Source organism: Triturus cristatus, chromosome 1_2 (genome assembly GCF_964204655.1).
Source record: "Triturus cristatus chromosome 1_2, aTriCri1.1, whole genome shotgun sequence".
In the NCBI taxonomy this organism is placed as follows: domain Eukaryota; kingdom Metazoa; phylum Chordata; class Amphibia; order Caudata; family Salamandridae; genus Triturus; species Triturus cristatus.
The window spans coordinates 145,191,414-145,211,001 of NC_140580.1; the positions used below are offsets into that span (position 1 = coordinate 145,191,414).

Below are 19,588 nucleotides of genomic sequence, written 5' to 3' on the forward strand. Positions count from 1 at the left end.
GGATTGTCAAATGCTGCTAGTGGGCCTGCAGCACTGATTGAGCCACCCACGCAAGCAGCCTTGCCAAAGGTTCTCAGACCTGCCACTGTAATGGCTGAGTGCAGTTTCTACCGCCATGTCGACCTGGCAAGTGCACACCACTTGCCAGGCCAACACCTTCCCTTTTCTTACATGTGAATCACCCCTAAGGTAGGCCTAAGGTACCCCAGTATGCAGGTTGCAGTGTATGTGAATGGTAGGACATGTCCATATGTGCGTAACATGTCCTGATTGTGAACTACACTGAATTTCGTTTTTCACTATTAAAAGGTTATCAGTCCCATAGGATACAATGGGAGTTTGTTTATAACATCTTATAAATATACCTTTCGATTTGGACAAGATAGTTTAGTATGCCTGTCAGGAGAAGGGACTTACACTCCTAAAATAATCCCCGCTCACCCCCTTGGTAGCTAGGCACGAGCAGTCAGGCTTTTCTTAGAGGAAGTGTGTAAAGGATTTGCTCGTAACCAACAGTAATACATTGTAAGCACTACAAAAGGACAACACACCAGTTTAGAAAAATATCCAATATTTTTATATACTCAAGACAAACCAGCATTGGCATAGCCAATAGGTCTCGCCTTTGGGACGTTATAAGTGTTTAGTTATCCAGCACAATATCCTTGGTGCAACAACATCAAGTGTTGCATGGCTAAACGGTTCCAAAGGCGAGACCTATTGGCTATGCCAATGCTTGTTTTGAGTGAGTAGCTCATGCAGGTATGCCACTGTGAGGTAGAGATGCTGAGAGTTCTTTTACAGGAGCCCCTGTGACACTGCGCCTCTTCAAAATTTATCTTGGGTCTGGTATAATACTTCCAGCCCCTATCCCGTCTTCTCGCACCCAGTGCATTCTTAAATGTCCCATGTACAGCCGGGGTTGACACTCCTATTACCCCTGCCCTCCAGTGACACTTTACCTGTCACGGGTGGTGGTGGTGTTGGTGGACGTGGTGGTGGACGTGGTGGTGGACGTGGTGGTGGTAGACGTGGTGGTGGATGTGGTGGTGGTGGACATGGTGGTGGTGGACATGGTGGTGGTGGACGTGGTGGTGGTGGACATGGTGGTGGTGGATGTGGTGGTGGACGTGGTGGTGGTGGATGTGGTGGTGGATGTGGTGGTGGACATGGTGGGGGTGGACGTGGTGTGGTGGTGGATGTGGTGGTGGACGTGATGGTGGTGAGCGTGGTGGTGGTGGACGTGGTGGTGGTGGTAGACGTGGTGGTGGACGTGGTGATGGTGGACGGGGTGGTGGTGGACGTGATGGTGGATGTGGTGGTGGACGTGGTAGACGTGGTGGTGGATGTGGTGTTGGTTGACGTGGTGGTGGCATGGTGGTGGTGGACGTAGTGGTGGTGCGAGCGAAAGAGAGAGTGAGTGAGGGGGGAATGGAAGAAAAAAGCGCGGCCCGCGCCAGATAAAGTGCTGACACTGCTTGAGTTATTTAATGCACTTTATGCCCCGCAGCTGGTAGTAGGAAAGTAACATGCAAACATAATGCAATGAATGTGATGGGACACTTTGGAGAGAGCTGTGCACAAGGGAAAACTTATAATGTGATATTTTAGGGCTCAGTAGTGTCTGCCTTATATTGAGGCTATTGTTAATTGTCGTTATAAAGAAAATTGTAAGATGAATTGCTGTCTCTGTGCGACCTGCGACAAGAAAGAGAGAGAGAGAGCGAGAGACACAGTGCGAGCGAAAGAGAGAGTGAGGGGGGAATGAGAACAAAAAACGCAGCCCGCGCTGTGTTTAATGACTGTGAATGACTAATGCTGAAACTCAAACAAGCAGCAGCTGTTTTCAAGCACACTCGTGCTTGTGGTGGCATCCGCCTTGCGTGAGAGAGCAGCGGCCAGTTAGAACGCGCGCCGCAGCTCGCTCCCGCAAGGTGGATGCCACCACAAGCACGAGTGTGCTTGAAAAGGAGCAAACCGATGGCCAAAGGCCCTCCTAGAACAGCGCTTGCACACTGCCTAGGCAAGACCTAAAAACGGTAAAAATCCACAATACAGTACTTAAAAAATCTTCAGTTATCAAAATATGCTTGAAAAACAGTTCCTTGATGTCGATAGCTCCGTCTAGGGCTATCATGGCGTCGTGAACAAACAAATCCAAACAGTTCTGGCTGACCGTGGCATCGCAAGCCAGCTACGGTGTCGGGAAGACCCGCAAACAGTACCTTTTAGAAATGCAGGGCGTCGGTAACCTCTCGTTGAGATTCCGAAAGCACAGCATCCGCAGGCGTCGGTGCAGGAGTCGTCGGGGCTCTCGAAGTCATGTGTTGCAGATCGATCTCCTCTCTGTTGGAGTCAGGAGCACTGGCGTCGAGTGCTGCGGTGCGAAGTGCAGCGGTGCGGCGTGCAGTGCCCTCAGGTCGCGGTGCGAGCAGCGGCTTAGTGGCGGCGTCAGATGGCGGCGTCGGGGAGACCAGGGTCGCGGTGAATGAGGGGCTCGTCACGGTGCTGGCAGGTCACGGTGCAAGCAGCATCGTCGTTGCTGAAGTGCTGTCGTCGGCTGACAAACTGGAGTTGATGGAGTTGGTAGGTCAAGGCTGCGGTGCGGGATGAGGGCGGTGCGTCGTGTAACTTTGAGCGGTGCCCTCGAACCACGGTGCAGGCAGCGGTGTAGATTTTGGCGTAGAGTGGCGTCGTCAAGGATACCAAGGCATCGTCGTGAATCGAGGCGGTGCGGACTGCAGTGCCCACAGGTCGCGGTGCGAGCAGTGGCTCGGTGGCAGCGTCAGCAGGCGTAGTTGGTGAGACCAGGGTCGTGGTGCGGCATTGTGGCGGTGCCTTCAGGACACAGAGTTGGCAGCGGCGTCGGGTTGCTTTTTCTCCTGTTGCAGCACAAAACACACAGTCCCCAGTGCTGAGGGCAGAAGTGCTTGAAGTATTTGCTGTTCCTGAGACTTCCTAAACAGGGGGCAAGCTCTACCTCAAGCCCTTGGAGAAACTCACAAAAGTAGATTGCAGAAAGTTCAGTCCAGTCCTTTCACTGCCCAAGACAGAAGCAGCCACTGCAGGCCAACACAGGATAGCACACAGCAGTGTGGTATTTCCTCCTCACAGCTTCTCCAGCTCTTCTTCTTGGCAGTCTTCTTAGTCCAAAACAGTTCTAAAGTTCAGGGCTCTGGGCCCCAGTATTTATATCCCAACATCCTTTGATCTCTTAGGCAGAGAGTGTCTGTGCCCAGCCAGAACCAGTTCTGCCTTCTCTGGTGTGACTTCCTGGCAGGAGTTGGAGACTGCATGGTCAGAGGCAGACCAGGCCCTTTGAGGTGCAAGGAAATATACTCCCCCCTTCCCCAATTGCAGTCCAGGTCTATTCAGCCCTTTCCTGACCCACCTAGACTATCTGGAGCCACTCCTGCTTCCCAGCCTTCTGTCATCTAAAACCCAGACAGGCAATTCACATTTCAACAGAGGCACACGGGATGACTGAGCTAGAAAATACCTACTTTCTAAAAGTGGTATTTTCAAACACAGAATGCAAAAATCACCTTCACTAAAATATGCATCTTTAGATTCTGAGTTAAGGCATACTAAACTTTATTTTCCTCCCTAGTGCCCTGGGCCAGTTATGTTTATAAGATGTTATAAACAAACTCCCCATTCTGTCCAATGGGGAACAGGTAGCCTTGCAATAGCGAAAAACGAAATTGGCCGTAATTCGCTATCAGGACATGCCACACACACCATGGCATGTCCTGCCTTTCACATACACTGCACCCGGCCCACAGGGGAACCTTGGGCCTACCTTAGGGGTGGCTGAGATGTAAGAAAAGGGAAGGTGAGGGACTGGCAAGTGTGCGCACTGGCCAAGTTGACATGGCAGTTGCAAACTGCGCACAGACTCCACAGTGGCGGTTCTGGGCTACTCAAGTGGGTGGCACAATCAGTGCTGCAGGCCCACTGGTAGCATTTGATTCACAGGCCCTGGCACACTCAGTGCACTTTACTAAGGACTAACAAGTAAATCAAATATCCAACCATGGAAACACCAATCCATAACACCATTTACCACAGGAGCACTTGCACTTTACCACTGATCAGCAGTGAGAAAAGTGCACAGAACCATTACGCCAGCAAAAACAGAGTCAAAACCGGGAGGTAGAAAGCAAAAACTCAGGGGAAACACGCCAAAAGATGCCAAGTCTAACAATGCCTGAACTCAGAATATAAAGATGCATCTTTTAGTAAGGATAATTTTTACATTCTGTGTTTGAAAATACCACTTTTAGAAAGTAGTTATTTTCTTGCTTAGCCATCCTGTGTGCTTCTGCTGGTTTGTGTATTGACTGTCTGGCTTTGGAGTGTCAGGGGCTGGGGATGTGCATTTACTGTAGACAGCCACTGTGGGGTTGAGGTGTGTCCTGCCTTTCCTGGATGAGTCAGGGCTGCGATGAACAGAACTGGGCTGCATTTAGAGTAGGGGGAGGAGATTTCCTTGTACCTGAATGGGCCTGGTCTGCCTTACACAATGCTGCCTCCACCTCCTGCCGGGAAGCTGGACCAGAGAGGACAGAACTGGTTTTGACTAAGCACGGGGCTTCTCTGCCACAAGAGAACACAGAAATGATGTATAAATATTGAGGCCCGGTCCCCAGAACTTTAGAGCATTTCTGGAATTCAATAGGAACCTTTGCCAAGGAGAAGAGCTGGATAAACTGAAGGAGAAGTACTGCCCCTTTGCTGTGTGCTGTCTGCGGCGGCCTGAAGTAGCTATTTCTGCCAAGGAAAGGACAAGGACTTTGCTGTGGGCTGTGTCCCCTGCTTGATTAAGATCTCCAAGGGCTTGAAGTAGAGCTTGCCTCCTGTTCTGAAGTATCAGGGACACAAAAACTTCACCTCCAGCTCCCCTGAACTTACTTGCTGGGAGTTCTGACCTGCTAAAAGGTGCCTGTTTCTGAGTTGGGCCGCTGGAGGTTGTTCCTGCTGTTGCGAGCTGAAAAAGACACGCAACTGCGAGAAGTGCGATGCATCTGCACCTGTTTCCGACGCATCGCCGATGTGAGGAAAAATTTCCAGGCATCATCATCGTGCCGCTGAAGAAACCAACGCAGCGCCTGCCCGCGGCGGGAGAAATCGCCGCACGCCGCATAGAGTGCACCGATCTTCGAGGTCCGAGATCTGCTGGAAGAACCAACACATTGTGGGACCGCAGCTGGAGAGACGAATGCAGCGCCGTTGCATCGAGAACCGACGCATCTCTGATCCCCACACATTGCACTAGGGTGCCAATTCTACAAGGACACCGGGGCAGCAGTAAGAAACCGAAGCATCACCTCCCCACACAGAAGAAACCGACGCATCACCTCCCCATCAGTAAGGAACAGACGCATCACCTCCCCTGGAGTATTAACCGACGCATCACCTTTCCTGCGTGTAAGGAACCGACGCATCACCTTCCCTGTGGCTGTTTTTGTTTATGATTTTGACGCATCCAAGGTACTTTGTGTTAAAAATGTCACATCTATTGTTTGCTAAGGAGAGGACTGTTTTTACCGTCTAAGAAGTACATTTTGATTACTGTATTGTGGATTTTTGTCATTTTGGTCTTGTTTGGTTTAGATAAAGATTACTTATTTTTCTACAATGGTGTGGTGTCCGTTTGTAGTGTTTTCACTGTATTACTGTATGTGTGCACACATGATTTACACACTGCCTCTGACATAAGCCTGTCTGCTCGTGACAAGCTACCAAGGGGGTGAACAGGGTTTATAAGTGTATCCCCCTTACCCTGACTAGGAAGAAGGTCCATACTTTGACAATGGTGCAAACCAGTGCCAACTAGAGACCACTATTTCTAACAGCCCAAAACCCAGGTATTGGTGAAGGTGTCCCATGCGACCTGCAGCTGTATGGCTGCACTATGGCCATGGTTTATCCTGTTATTTCCTGCTATATGCAATACAGCACTTGGTAAATATGCACACCACAGGCAAGGGCTGCTCCTCCGTGTGGGTGGAGCAGCATCGCCCCACTGCTTTCTCGCAGTGCGAGAAGCTGTAACAAAAAATGGTACAAGTACCAGTTTATGTTACTGCTTCTCGCACTGAAAGAAAGCAGAAGGGTTTGGTTGGGGGTTGGCGGTGGTGCAACAGGGCATAGGGAGGAGTGGCTAGCCCAATGTTGCGGGCCCTGGCTGTTTGGTCGGCCATTGCAGCATTGTGATTGGCTTAGGGGAAGGGAGGGAGGCTGCCTGCTTCCTGCGAGAAGCAGAGACGATGCGGGACCGGGCCAGCTAAGGTAAGTTTTTATATATATATATATATATCTATCAAAGAAAACAATCCTGCTCAACGAAGAAGAGGCAAGTACTCGAGGTATGTGTGGATAAGACTTCTTTATTGGTTGTCAGGTCTCCCACGACCCCGCATTGAAAGAGAGACACGTTTCGCCTGTGCAGCAGGCTTTGTCAATCTAATTGGCGCCATAGAATTTCAAGAATATATAGCCCTCCTCCCTCCTTCAGGCATGAATGGACATAGAAAATAGACTGTGTGATCAGAAATATAGCTGGTAAAACATACTAGTATATAGCATATACATACAGTGCAAAGAGCAAGAAATTAATTGAAGAATATAAATAACTGCATACTGCACAGTAAGCATGTAATGCCAACAATTGAACATAACCAAATTCATGATATGTGCACAGAAAAAATATATAAATGTGTCTCATCTGCCTGAGATGTAAACAAGTCTTAATGACATGCCGATGTGCTTTCATGATAATCAAAGTCATGGCGCCAATGCTCTCAAAACATGCTGCCTTCCTGAAAAGTGAATCATAATAAAAACTAGAAAAGTTTAAACTGCTTAGAATACAGGTTATGCTGCAAGTATTGTTGAGGCTAATTTGCTCTCACCTCATTTCCTCGTAACTCACAAGACCAGGGTCTACCCGGTTAAATCTATGGTAATGACACACTAAGCAAAAATTAATTAAACTGTGTTTTCAAATGCGTTCAAGAACAAACACAGCAGGTAAAAGTATACTGGATTTGTAACAAGTCCACGGGGCTCTAATTACACGGGCTGTGTATAATTACGACGATAATGCCGGCCTCTGGGTAATTGCTACTCCTCCCAGCGGGACTACGTGACCCATAATCCCCTCTGGCGGCCTTACGTGTCCAGTTTAGTTAATGAAAGTCCTTTTTGAAAGTTCAAATTGCAAGTGCTTCATAAATTGGCAGTGTCATTAACCGGATGATTGTTCCACAGAGGACTAAAAGCCTGGATTCCATATGTGTATATATATATATTTTTTTTACTTATTTACTTATGAGGTTAATCCTATCTCCTTGAGGTAGTAATCTCCAGGAAAAAAATTACTCCCACTGTAACTAAGTGATGTAAAGGGCCATAATTCCTCCTGACATTCCAAGCCGAAATAAAGGCAATCATGCAAGTGAGGGAGGTTCTAAACAACTAACACCAGGATGAGTAGGGCTAGGAGTAATTAGCATTACTTAGTAAGTAATTGGATCATTACCTCAATGCCCCTAGCCTTCAGTTATAAAGAAGACCAAAGCCTCTGTATCTTCAGAGGTTAATCTCTTTCTTTTCCTCAGAGGAAATTTGGGCCTTGATCAGAATCTTGATGAAGGTGATTTAGAATTGCGTTCCTTTTTTGTTCATGCTTACCCATTGTCATCGCCAAAGATGTGATAATAGCAGGAAATATGCCAAAACCAATCACAGTTTGCATTTGTCACATTACAGCAATGTAAATAGGCTGAGGCCTTCTCACCAACACTGCATCATCGCTCGACCTGAAAATTCACGCATGTGCGAAACCGAATTGGACCTCTCCTAAATTCTTTCCTCGCCAGCTGTCAGCCAAAGGATTGCAGCTCCATAGCATGGAAGGCACAAGAACTCTTCTTTCACTGCAAGACTTAAAAACACTACAACGTACTGCTAAGTAAAAATTACCATTGGGGATCAATCCAAAACTCCCCAGGCAAATTTAATAAAGAGTCTGCTTTATTACCAAGTGCAGAAGATAAAGAGCACCAGAGATAACGAGGGAGGTCCAAAGTTATCAGAAACCTCACTCTTGCTGACATCCTTGTCTCAGTCTGAGACAGGAGAAAACAGTAGGAATGCTGGGAATGATAGCATTTATGGCTCCTTACTAGGCTGGGAGTAGTGGCTTCATTACTGGAGTTTTCGCTCTTGAGGAGGTGGGATTCACGTCATGAGTAATAACAAGGATGAGGGACATACAAGTAATCAGGGACAGCTATATCATTGGTGGTGCCCAGTGCAACAATCATGGCTGTCGCCCCCAATGACCTCCTGCTCCATAGGTTCCCTCACTGCCACCATTTAAGGGTGCCCCTCATCTCTTAGCAAAACCAAAGGGGATGATGGGCGGAGTGTTGAACATTGCAAGCACTCACCCCGAGTCAACTGTCTGGGTTAAATCCATCATCATTCTTTAGCTCACCCGCCACCCCAGTTCAGACATGGCCATATGCAAATCAGTCTGACCCTGTGCCTAATGGGAAGAGTCCAGCCCGAACTGCCAAGCCATGTCTTCCCTGAACCGGAAACAAGCATCCTGGGACCGGTTTTGGGTTCATAACCCTCATCAGCCAGGCTATCTTGAATCCAGTGGCAAAGTGAGCAAGGGACCCACATCTGGCCATACCCTGCCAACTTAGGGCGAACAAAGCAAAACCAAAGGGGATGATGGACGGAGTGTTGAACATTGCAAGCACTCACCCCCAGTCAACTGATCTGGGTTAAATCCATCATCATTCTTTAGCTCACTCCGCCACCCCAGTTCAGACATGGCCATATGCAAATCAGTCTGACCCTGTGCCTCATGGGAAGAGTCCAGCCCGAACTGCCAAGCCATGTCTTCCCTGGACCGGAAACAAGCATCCTGGGACCGGTTTTGGGTTCATGACCCATCTTAAATCCAGTGGCAAAGTGAGCAAGGGAGCCACGTCTGGGCATACCCTGCCAACTTAGGGCGAACAAAGCAAAACCAAAGGGGTTGATGGACGGAGTGTTGAACATTGGAAGCACTCACTCCCAGTCAACTGATCTGGGTTTAATCCATCATCATTCTTTAGCTCACTCCACCACCCCAGTTCAAACATGGCCATATGCAAATCAGTCTGACCCTGTGCATCATGGGAACAGTCCAGCCCGAACTGCCAAGCCAGGTCTTCCTGTGGCAAAGTGAGCAAGGGACCCATGTCTGGGCATACCCTGCCAACTTAGGCTGAACAAAGCAAAACCAAAGGGGATGATGGACGGAGTGTTGAACAGGGGTGAAACCCCGAAACCGGTCCTAGGATGCTTGTTTCCAGTCCAGGGAGGACCTGACTTGGCCGTTCGGGCTGGACTGTTCCCATTGGGTGCAGGGTCAAGACTGATTTGCATATGGCTGGGTCCAAACTCGAATGGCATGGCGATCAAAAAAACGATGGATTTAGGCCCAGATCTCTGTACTGGGGTGAATGTATGACATTGTTCTGCATTATGTCCATCAATAGTTCTTTTTGCATTTGTCACAAGTGGGGCGGGTATGCTCAGACGTGGGTCCCGTTCTCTCCATGCCACTGGAATCAAGCTATCCTGGCTGAAGAGGGGTGAAACCCCGAAACCGGTTCTAGGATACTTGTTTCCAGTCCAGGGAGGACCTGGCTTGGCAGTGCGGGCTGGACTGTTCCCATTGTGCGCAGGGTCAAGACTGATTTGCATATGGCTGGGTCCAAACTGGAATGGCATGGTGAGCAAAAAACGATGGATTTAGGCCCAGATCTCTGTACTGGGGTGAATGTATGACATTGTTCTGCATTCTGTCCATCAATAGTTCTTTATTGCCTCATCTCTTAGAGCCCCTCTCTCACATGAATTTAATTTATTTGTAGTGCTACTCCTTCCAGCATAGGGTGGCAGAGCACTTTACATCACACACATTATACAGAGACAAATAATCCTGCAAGTTTCTATTCAGAGGTGCACAAATGCATAACGATGTAGTTTTTCATTGCACAAATTCTACCAGGTTCACCTGGTGAACATGTTATGAGAGAAGAGCGTATTAATGATTGCAAACCTTGGAATCCCAATTTGAGTGTAAACTCTTGTTTGCATCCAAATTGAGATTTCCACAATGATCAGGAAGGAACTATACATGTCACTATCATTACACGGCTGCTAGTTGACTCCATGTCATGTGGTGACATCTTAAAGTCAAGCCTGACTTTTCTTTTGACAGCGCATTCCATTTTGGAACTTGTAGTTTGGCTTTTAAGGGATGGAAAATCCCAGCATGAATGAATTATGCTGCTGATTATCATTCGTTGAAGGCGTCACACGTGAAAAATGAAATATCAGGGCTAGAATGAATGTGTACTTATTACATGGTATGTATAATACAGTGGTCGAAGTGGGCGGGAACGGCAGGGTACGGCGTACCCCTACTTATTCAATTCCAAGGAGTCCGTTCCCCTACTTTTTTATTTTGAAAATGCGTCCCAGGACGCAAGAATTCACCGCCGCCTATAAATAAAGCTTGGGGTTCCTGGTGTTCGTGACTGGCGGGAAGGCACAGAAGTAACAGGACTCTGTCTTTTCCTTCTTGTTCAGAGAAGAAAATACAGTGCCCACTTCTGCTCTGCCGCTTCAGCTGCCCGCACCCCCCCCCCCCCCCCCCGACTCTTTCCTTCGTCCCTCTCTTTCTGTCTAGCAGTTCTTCTCTTACTGAAAACCGAGTCTTCTAGAGGGGGTTTTCACTCTCTTTCCTCTCATTTCTTTTATCTGCTTCCCTGTGAAATGGATCCAAGAAAGAAAAACATTTTTGCTGGAAATGTCGTATTTTAATTCCAAAGTGCAACATCTGGAATAAAAGGTTAAAAATATGAAAAATAACTAAATAAAGTAAGACAGAGTGGTAGCAAACTGGCCTGGTTGATTTTATTCACAGCCAAACACATTAGCGCCACTTTTACAGAGTTTGTCAGTGAAGCGCTATTATAGTTTTCTTGTCTTTGTTTCCCTGGGCTTGGAACTAGTGCACCAATCCTGGAGGTGCTGGATGTGTGGATTGGAAAACAAAATGTGTACTGCGGCTCTGCGTCCAGGAATGTGGTCTTTTTACCATACTGCTTACGTTTTGTAAGGATATAAGCAACAGACATTGAAATGGGCCCATTCAGGGCCCTGTAGTCATGTCCTTACCTTTTCAGGCAAAAGCACTCACTGATTTCTGAATAGTGAGGGTAAACGCGTTAAGGTAACCATGTTGTTCCTGCTTACATTTCACATGGTTTGCTAAATTTTGCATTCCCTATGAGTGTTTGCTTATTCCAGGATGTTGTTACTTTTTTTTGTATATTGCTCTTGTCTAGTGCGTCGTTCAAATTGAGCCGCATCCAGGTGTTTATAGCCGGCAACAATTGGGTTGTAGTTAAAGGCAATGTGAGTTTTCCTCAGTGGGGCAGTATGGTGTTCAGTGGGGGAGAGAATGTGGCACTATGGCCAGAGCTATGGAATTTGGAACTGGAGAACCAGGTTCAGCCTTAATAACCAGTCCACCAGACCACTCCCCTGAGGGAGCACATTCCTATGCTAGACCTTAGAAGGCTGCGCAGGGCCTTAGAAGCCATGGTGTTGTAGCACCAGCAGGTGGATTCTAGCATGACATGTGTAGTTTAACCTTCAAGGCTTGTCCACCACAATCCATACTGAAGTTCGCCTCCAGTCATGCGGGCAGGCCTATGAAGCAGCACAGCCTTGAACAACAGTGACTCTGTCACTGTGGTCACAGGAACGTTTAGAAGGGCCAGCTCTAGGGCAGTGCAACCGGTGTGACCGCACCGAGTGCTGACTTTCGGTGGAGGCATTATGTTTGCAAGTATATTAAGGTTTTAAAAGCGCTTGCAACCTCCTTCCTGGCCTCCAGCAATTTTCAGCAACAATAAAAATGTCATGACGACTCTGGCGTTTAATGTTCTTCCTAGAGAGAGATCATTTTGTCTAGTGGAAGTTTTGATTCATGGAAAGGTAGCTCAGAGGGTTAATGTGCCTGCTGCAAAGAACATGTACCATGCAGATTGTGAGAAGTTGGCCTGGTTTATGCTGTCCACTAGTTATAGTGGGCACCTTGTACCTGTACAAACAGCTCTTATTGATGATAGGTTTAAAGACGACCTTTATTGAAAGCTATCCTAGTGGTAGCTATGGAGAGCAGCCTTTAGGCTCAGTCTTGAAGGAGTGTAAAGCAACTTGGTTTACCAGAGTATAACCTCTTGAATTACTAAATGAAAGGAGATCCACACAAGGTATATATAAAATATATGTATTTATTTCTAATCACTCACTACTAATCTCTTTATGAGATTAGAGTCCAAGATACACAATAATACAGTTCTAAAATGACAGTAAATAGCACAATATACAATGGGCCCTAGAGGCAGAACAAACCATATATTAAAGTGGTATAAGAACCATGACTTGACTAGACACAGTGCCTAGAGCACGTAGAATTGCTGGGACCCCAAGGAACCACCCAAGGTAGTGACACAGGAGACCCACGAGGGACACGTGCAGAGGGAGAACACAGGCGCGAGCCCCGTTCTATTCTATGGGAAAGTCGTGGTTGGAATTTTAGAAGTTAAGGACACTTAGGAGAGGATTTTGAGCAAACCCCTTTAGACTTAGGGGGTTCTAGGGCCAGCACCCACGGGCGCACCGGAGTACTCGAGTTACCTCACCCAGGGATGCCGGGTGCATAGGTGTCAAATGGTGTCGGGAATCGTTGTTGATTTCCATGGCGATCTGCTGCAAAGTGCTGCTGCCGGGAAAGAGAAAAGTGTCCAGTGTGATCCAAGCCTGGATCGAAGATCAGAAGAACCGGAAAGCAGAGGGGACAGAGTCAGGGTCACTTGCCAGTGACCAGGGGCATGATAGAAGAATGCCCACCGATGTCGGGTGATTCAGGTGCGAAGAGGTGAAGCTTGACTCTGCAGCCATGAAGACCAGGAGGTGTCAACGACAACCAGGAGCTGGATTCGAACTGTCCCACAAAGGATTTCGAGTGCTGCGGTGTCGGTGCTCGGATTGAACACAACAAGCCTTGGCAACAGCAACCCATGCAGGAAGAGAAAAGAGGCTTCGGTGCGGACCAGCAAGGTCCTGGGGATTCCCCATGCAATGGAGAGTCAGGGCACATATGGAGCAACCAGGTAAGCCCATTTAGAAGTAAAGTTGCCTTCACAGGGACCCACCAGTCGATGGACTAGGGATCGCGAAGGGACCTCGAGAGAAAACACAAAGGGCCAGCTCACGGAACACTTGCAGGCAATCTTCTGTGCAAATGCTGCTCGGGGTCAGAGCTACAAGTAACCCAAAGCTCAGCTGCAGGAGTTGTTGGAAAGCTGATGCTTCTGCAAAGTGACGTGGTGTCCAGGGGTTCGGGTTGCACGGTCGCCACAAGGAATACTGGCCGAAGACTTGCTGTGGGCACTGATCAACCTCTAAGACCACAGAAACCCACCTCCTGCATTGTAAAATTATTCGGAGTCAGGCGGGAGCTTCGGAAATGCAAACCGGTCAGATGCATCTTTGGTGACTGCCTTCCAGGGAAGTAACTCCTTTACTCCAATGGAGATTCTTCACTCATCTAGTTCAATGTAGATCGTCGAAGTTCCAGGATTCAGTATCAGAGTTTCGTCCAGGTGTAATCTAAAGTCCTGTAGCCAGGGGTTCCTGTCGGGCGCCGAGGCTAGGCGCCCACTGCGGCTCTGGGTGTCAACTACAATTCCCAGACACCCGCCGCTGGATGGGCGGGGCCTCCTAGTCATAGCTAGGCGGCGCGAGGACACAGTGCGCGTAATCCTGTCTATGCAGTGCCGTGAGGATCCACGGCTTCTTCGTGTCCGAGACGCCGGATTTAGAGACTTCCTCCATCTGCTCCCTCCGGAGGAAGCCGACACTGAAGGAAGCGCCGCTACGTGGAATTTGGATGCAGAGACGCACGCTGAGGTAAGCGCTGCCGTCTCTGCTATTTCAGGCCACTTGGACTTTGGAGTGTTTGCTCGGGATTGCAAACACGTATTGGAAACCCGCGCTGTTGGAAGCGCTACTTAACCTGGGAGTCGCGCCTTGCCCTCCCGTGGATTTTGGCAATTTAAGGAAGGGCAGTAGAGAGCGCTCACGTAAGCGCTCTCCTGCCCTGTTTTCCGAGACTCCCCTCTCCTTTTGGGATCCTGGAGTTCGAGGTCTTTGAGGGGGAGACAGAGCGCTGATATAAGCACTATCTTGCTCGGCACCCCCTGGTTTCCTACCTCCTGGATCAAGGTCAGATGTTCGGGGGGCCTTAGCGCACGACAGAAACGTGCTTCTTGGTTTAAGTTTCCATGCTGTTGGATTACTTTGGCGTACTATAAATTGCTGAGCCCAAGAACCTATTGGGCTGATAGGGGAGGCATGAGAAACCTCCTTCCCTTTGGAACACGCCTTACTATGTGCTGGAAAGGAATGAGTACGGGTATGTATGGGGCTGAATGTTTGTGATGCATTGTTGGCTGGCTTGCTGGTAGGTTGACCTGTCTTATCTGCTCATTGTAGGTAAACTGCGTGTTTACAAGAGAGACGCGTTTTCCTGTTGGTCACAGTGTCGTAGCCAGGAAGAGCGGCTCCTAAGGTAATACACAGGGTTAGTGAGACCTTATGAGTGTAGCCAAGGTGTTTAGACTAAGTGTTAACCACGTGTATTCTTTTGTTACAGATCTCCTCATCCCGCTGTTCCTACCCCAATTCCTTTCCCTCGCCTGATTGCCTTAATACTCTGTGTCGTAATATTCATAGTTAGGGACGTCGGGAGGTGGACCCCTTTGTCCTTCGCCCAGGATCCTAGGGAGTCGCAGTGGATCTGACAGTTCCTATCTTATACCTAAGGAAGGGGTGGGACAAACTCTAGGAACCCACCTATGGGAGGGTCAGGAAAGAGGGGTGGCTACACCCATTTCCTTTGTCCAGTTTCACACCAGAGCAGGGGCTTGTAGCCCCTGCAACCGGTTTGAGCTGGACTGTGCACAGGGACACCAAATGTGCTCCCAGTGCTGAACTTCAAAGCACTCTTGGAGTGCACCCACCCAGCCCCAATACACTAAAGCCTGTCTGGGAGGTGGTGACACCTCCCTGTGACAGGAAACCTATTGTCCAGGCCTCCCATGCCGGAGTTTCGTCCAGCAACAGGAGGGCAGACTCGTGTCTGTGGCTGGCAGCATCCATTTTGTGACGCCAGTGCTCTGTTAGCTGGTACCAGGTATACCGGTGCTGTCATGTCTCTCCCTCTAGATGGGTGGGATCATACTCCCACACTATTTACTGGTGTGGGGGTATGATTCCAAAGTGGTTGACACCAAACACAACATGTTTCCATGCAGCCATCCCAAAGTTAGCATTTACCGTTTGGTTATAATGCACTTAAGAGTGTATGGTTTGGCTGCATCACAAACAACCCCAGAATAAAGGTTCCAAAGGCTGCAGAGGTGCTTTGCAAATGCATGGGCACCCTCTCAACTAAAACCCAGCACCCTGCCTTCAGGATTGGTAAGGCCTGCCATAGGGGTGACTGATAGGTTTATATGTGCAGTGATATGGAGAGATATAGTGAACCTATATCTCAGTAAGGGGTGAATGCACCACCTTACCCAGGCTGCTGTAGCAGACCTGCGGTGTCATTTTGGAAGGCTTCCCAGGGGTGGCACAATAAATTTTGCAGCCCCTGGTAGGCCTCTGGGGTACCTAGGCCCTGGGTACATAGTATACCATATACTAATGACTTATAGGGGTACCCCAGAATCCAATCTGGAGTGTACCTATAGTACTTGTAATCAATTTAAGGGAGAAAGCAGATAGGCTGGGGTCCTGAATAGCAGGATCCCAGCCAGACTAAGTCGAAAACCAGCAAAACACCAGGAATAAAACAGAGGCAACCATACAGTCAGATTCCACCATCCTACACAGATCACAAAGTGTACATAATGTAAATAGGTCAGTGGGCTACTGCTTTTGTCAGAGAGATCCTTTTGTTACTTGCAGTTTATAAGTTAAAATCCTAACATACAACAGTGAGCTATTAACTTTCATCTAAGAGCTGCATACAAACTGCAAGGTATAAATTAGAGCGTTATGTCGCCCCCCTCCCCCCCCCCCCCCCCCCTGGTCTTTGATTATCCTAATGTTGCAAAAAGTGTTCTTTTGGACAGAAATCAATTCTGATTATTAAAGAGAACCCCCAACCATGGTATTACGTTTTAAATCCTGAGTTTATGGTTCTCCAGATCAATCACTATTAAACTATACGTCCTAGTAGTATGCAAGGTGTAGGAGTCATGTGACTCCTACACCTTGCAGTCCTTAGTCTTATGTAACATTTTCTATACAGTGATTTACACACATATTGATTGTCTCTGAGTAATGTGTGTGATGTAAAGTGCTCTGACACCCTACACTGCTATGAGTGGCGCTGTAAATCAAATTAAATGCATCTGAGAGAGAGTGTGGTTATGGAGACTTGAGGGGCACTGTTAAAGGGTGGTAGTGAGGGAATCCATGGCAGAGGTGGTCATTAGGGGACAATAACAAACATTAATGCACAGGGCACCACCAGTGCTAAGGCCGGCCTTGCGCTTGAGGCCAGTCTGCCTCACCCATAGTTAGCTCCATTGGCCTTGTTTCAGAAGTAGTAGCTGCAACTCACCAGGGATTGGCAATGCAGAATTTGCACGCACACCAAACTAAGTTCGCAAACTTTTACAGTCTCTCTGCTTCATTCACAAGCACTTTTAGCATGTACTGCTTGCTGTGGGGCCACTGGAATTAAAATATGCAGCAAAGGAGGACAAAATTATGCTGCAGTGTTGACTAAATTATGGATTGAAAACAAGGCTGCCGCGTGATGCAGTATATTTTCTGATATTTTATTATTTTGACATGTGTACACATGCTAATAGTCTTTGGAAAGATGTTGCCTTATTAGTACCAGTGTAACATACAAATGCAACAGTGAGAAAGGTGATCAGTCAACCTTTGTAATAAGCCATCCACTCCGCAGCAAAACAAGTCACATTTTGTATTAACTTTTGATACGTTTGAGCTATAAACAATTTATTAGTTCAAATGGTCAGATCATGCAGCAGATCTTGCGTTATGAGGCAAATATGGCAGAGCCATAATTATATAGAAAACATTTGCAAACTAGGATATTTTGCCATTCATGTTTGAACTACTGTTGTGGAAAAAGGTAGAAGTGCTGATGACAAACTCCATGGCTCGGCGACAAATGGCTTGTGCTTCCACATTATCATATTTGGGACATTCTGTGATTAGAAGCATATCCCACTTTGTGAATGTGTTTTAATGTCAATAACTCATTATAAACTTAAATAATCATGTGTATCCATTGGTTGATTAAATTGGGCAGTGAAATGTATAACAAATACTAAAAATTGGGATGTTTGCGCTTTCTGGCCACACCTCTGGCTCCGCCCATTGAGCCAATCCTTGGGTTATTCCCGCCCTCTGACTCTCCGCCCACAGTTCCCCTACTTTTTTCCCCCCACTTCGACCACTGGTATAATATCACACCAGTGTACCTCTGGCACACTTTTGTCCCACAGATCCCTACTCTGTGACCTCCCCGGCACTCGAGACGCAAAGCACTAGCACAGATTTCAGGTAATCCCATGCTGTTTTCGTTCCGATTTCTCGATGCCAGACCCCACTACAAATCCTAGTGGGCTACGTTAGTTAAAAGCGAAGCCAATCGTAAAGTACCGCCCTTTGTGTATGGGGCAGTTCTGAAACTATGAACTGAGGGTCGCGCGGGACTGAAAAGTTCATAATGTGTCTCATGTTTTTTTTCTTTTCTGCAGAGTGTCCGGATGGCCTGCTGTGCAGTTCAACCATCCCTTCTCACTACAGGCGGTACAGCCACTTCCAGCTGGCACGAAGGCGGGCAGGGGCCGTGCCTGCCACTGATGAAGCAAACTGTAGGGACACGACGCAGAACTACCTCTTAGCCACGGCCGCAGGCAGCCTGGACGGTGACACTACAGACTGGACCCAGCCCTATGAAAACACTCAAAATCCCCAGGCTTCTGCCGACCCTGAGGACATCTCGTACTCGCCACTCTGCAGCGACGAAGAAGAAACAGCCGAGAAAGTCCAGCGGTTGCGGAAAAAGCTATTCTACACTCAACGCTCGGATGAAGACTGCATTGAAGCCGAGACAGGCTGCTCAACCATAACCTCGAAACAGCAGGGCATTGCCAATGGGTACCACGGCGCAGAGGAGGCGTGTGCCCTCGGGCACGGCGCGAAGCAGCCGGGAGGTACAAACAGAGGAGCCCAAGAAACCACATTCAGCCAGACCGCTCCCCGCGTGCCAGCGCGCACCTGTCCTCCATCACTGCCCTCATTTCCCTCCGAGGGCGTGACCATCAAGGAGGAAGCTGATTGGACAGGATTCAGCTCACCTGTGTCTGATGAGGAGGACTGGTACACGCAGGGACCCGATACCGCCAGTCAGCTTCTTTCAGACCTGCCCGGTAGTGCCTCGTTTCTGCCCCCGAAGGTCGAAGCCCCGGAGGAGATGCCTGTCCAGACCAGGGCCAGCAGCGCCTTCCGCGATCAGAGGAGCTGCTTCAGTTTCAAACAGGAGGAAATTAGCAGCCCAGTCGGATTTAAGGGAGCGTTTGCTGCTTCTGAGCCTGTTTGCGTAAAAGAAGAGTTTGTGCCTTTAACTCCAACAAGAGAGTCTCCCGTTGTTTTCAGCTCCCCCAAGAATAAAGTGCCTTCGGTCTGTGTGCCCGCCGTCAGTGCCACAGCCGTCCTGTCCAAGGCTCTGAAGCAGACGGATATTGGGGTCTTCTTTGGGCTAAAACCCAAAGCCAAGGATGAGAAAGTGCCGGGAAGGAGCCTCTCTCAGAAAGCGCCATGCAGCCCCGCGGCAGGAACCCCCAACGAGAACTGGCGAGGCCAGAAGCGCAAGGCCGGAGGGTCTGCGGGAGACTCCGACCCGCTCTCAGGACCTCTTCAGACCAATGCAGGCCGTGCAAAGCCACCAGGAGGCGGACAGCAAGGGGGGTGGCCTAAAAGGTTCCGGGATTCTGATGCCATTGATGGGGAGAAAGGAAAGAAGCAATGTCCATTCTACAAGAAGATACCAGGTACGATGGCATGTGATGTAAACGGTAAATTGTTCTGTACCATAGCTCTAAGTTGCAGTGTTTCGGGTATGAGTGACAGGTACATATTATTCTCATTCTTGTTGGTTTGCTTTTCTCCCCTATAAATGTACGGCACAAAGTAGCAGAATGCATAGGAAACGTTTCTGTAAGGGCCAATTGGCAAGTGAGTGAGACCATGGTAACTTAATACCAAGTAGGTTCTGGATAGCTGTTGGCATTAGGCGCCCTGTGTGGCAGTACTGGTGTTTTTATTCGCTATACTATAGCGATTCTGCATTTTTGGGGTTGTTGTCCACTTTAATCTGCTCCAA

The 19,588-nt window shown here is 48.4% G+C and overlaps 1 protein-coding gene across 3 annotated transcripts in view; it reads left to right on the forward strand.

The window, feature by feature from the left end:
* DCLRE1A (DNA cross-link repair 1A) overlaps positions 1–19,588 on the forward strand; it is a 103,359-nt gene that overhangs the window by 20,781 nt on the left and 62,990 nt on the right. For all 3 annotated transcript variants that reach the window (XM_085603306.1, XM_085603308.1, XM_085603307.1), the window contains exon 2: positions 17,961–19,256. In XM_085603306.1, the coding sequence (XP_085459432.1) occupies positions 17,961–19,256 (1,296 nt within the window). The remainder of the gene's footprint in view (positions 1–17,960; positions 19,257–19,588) is intronic.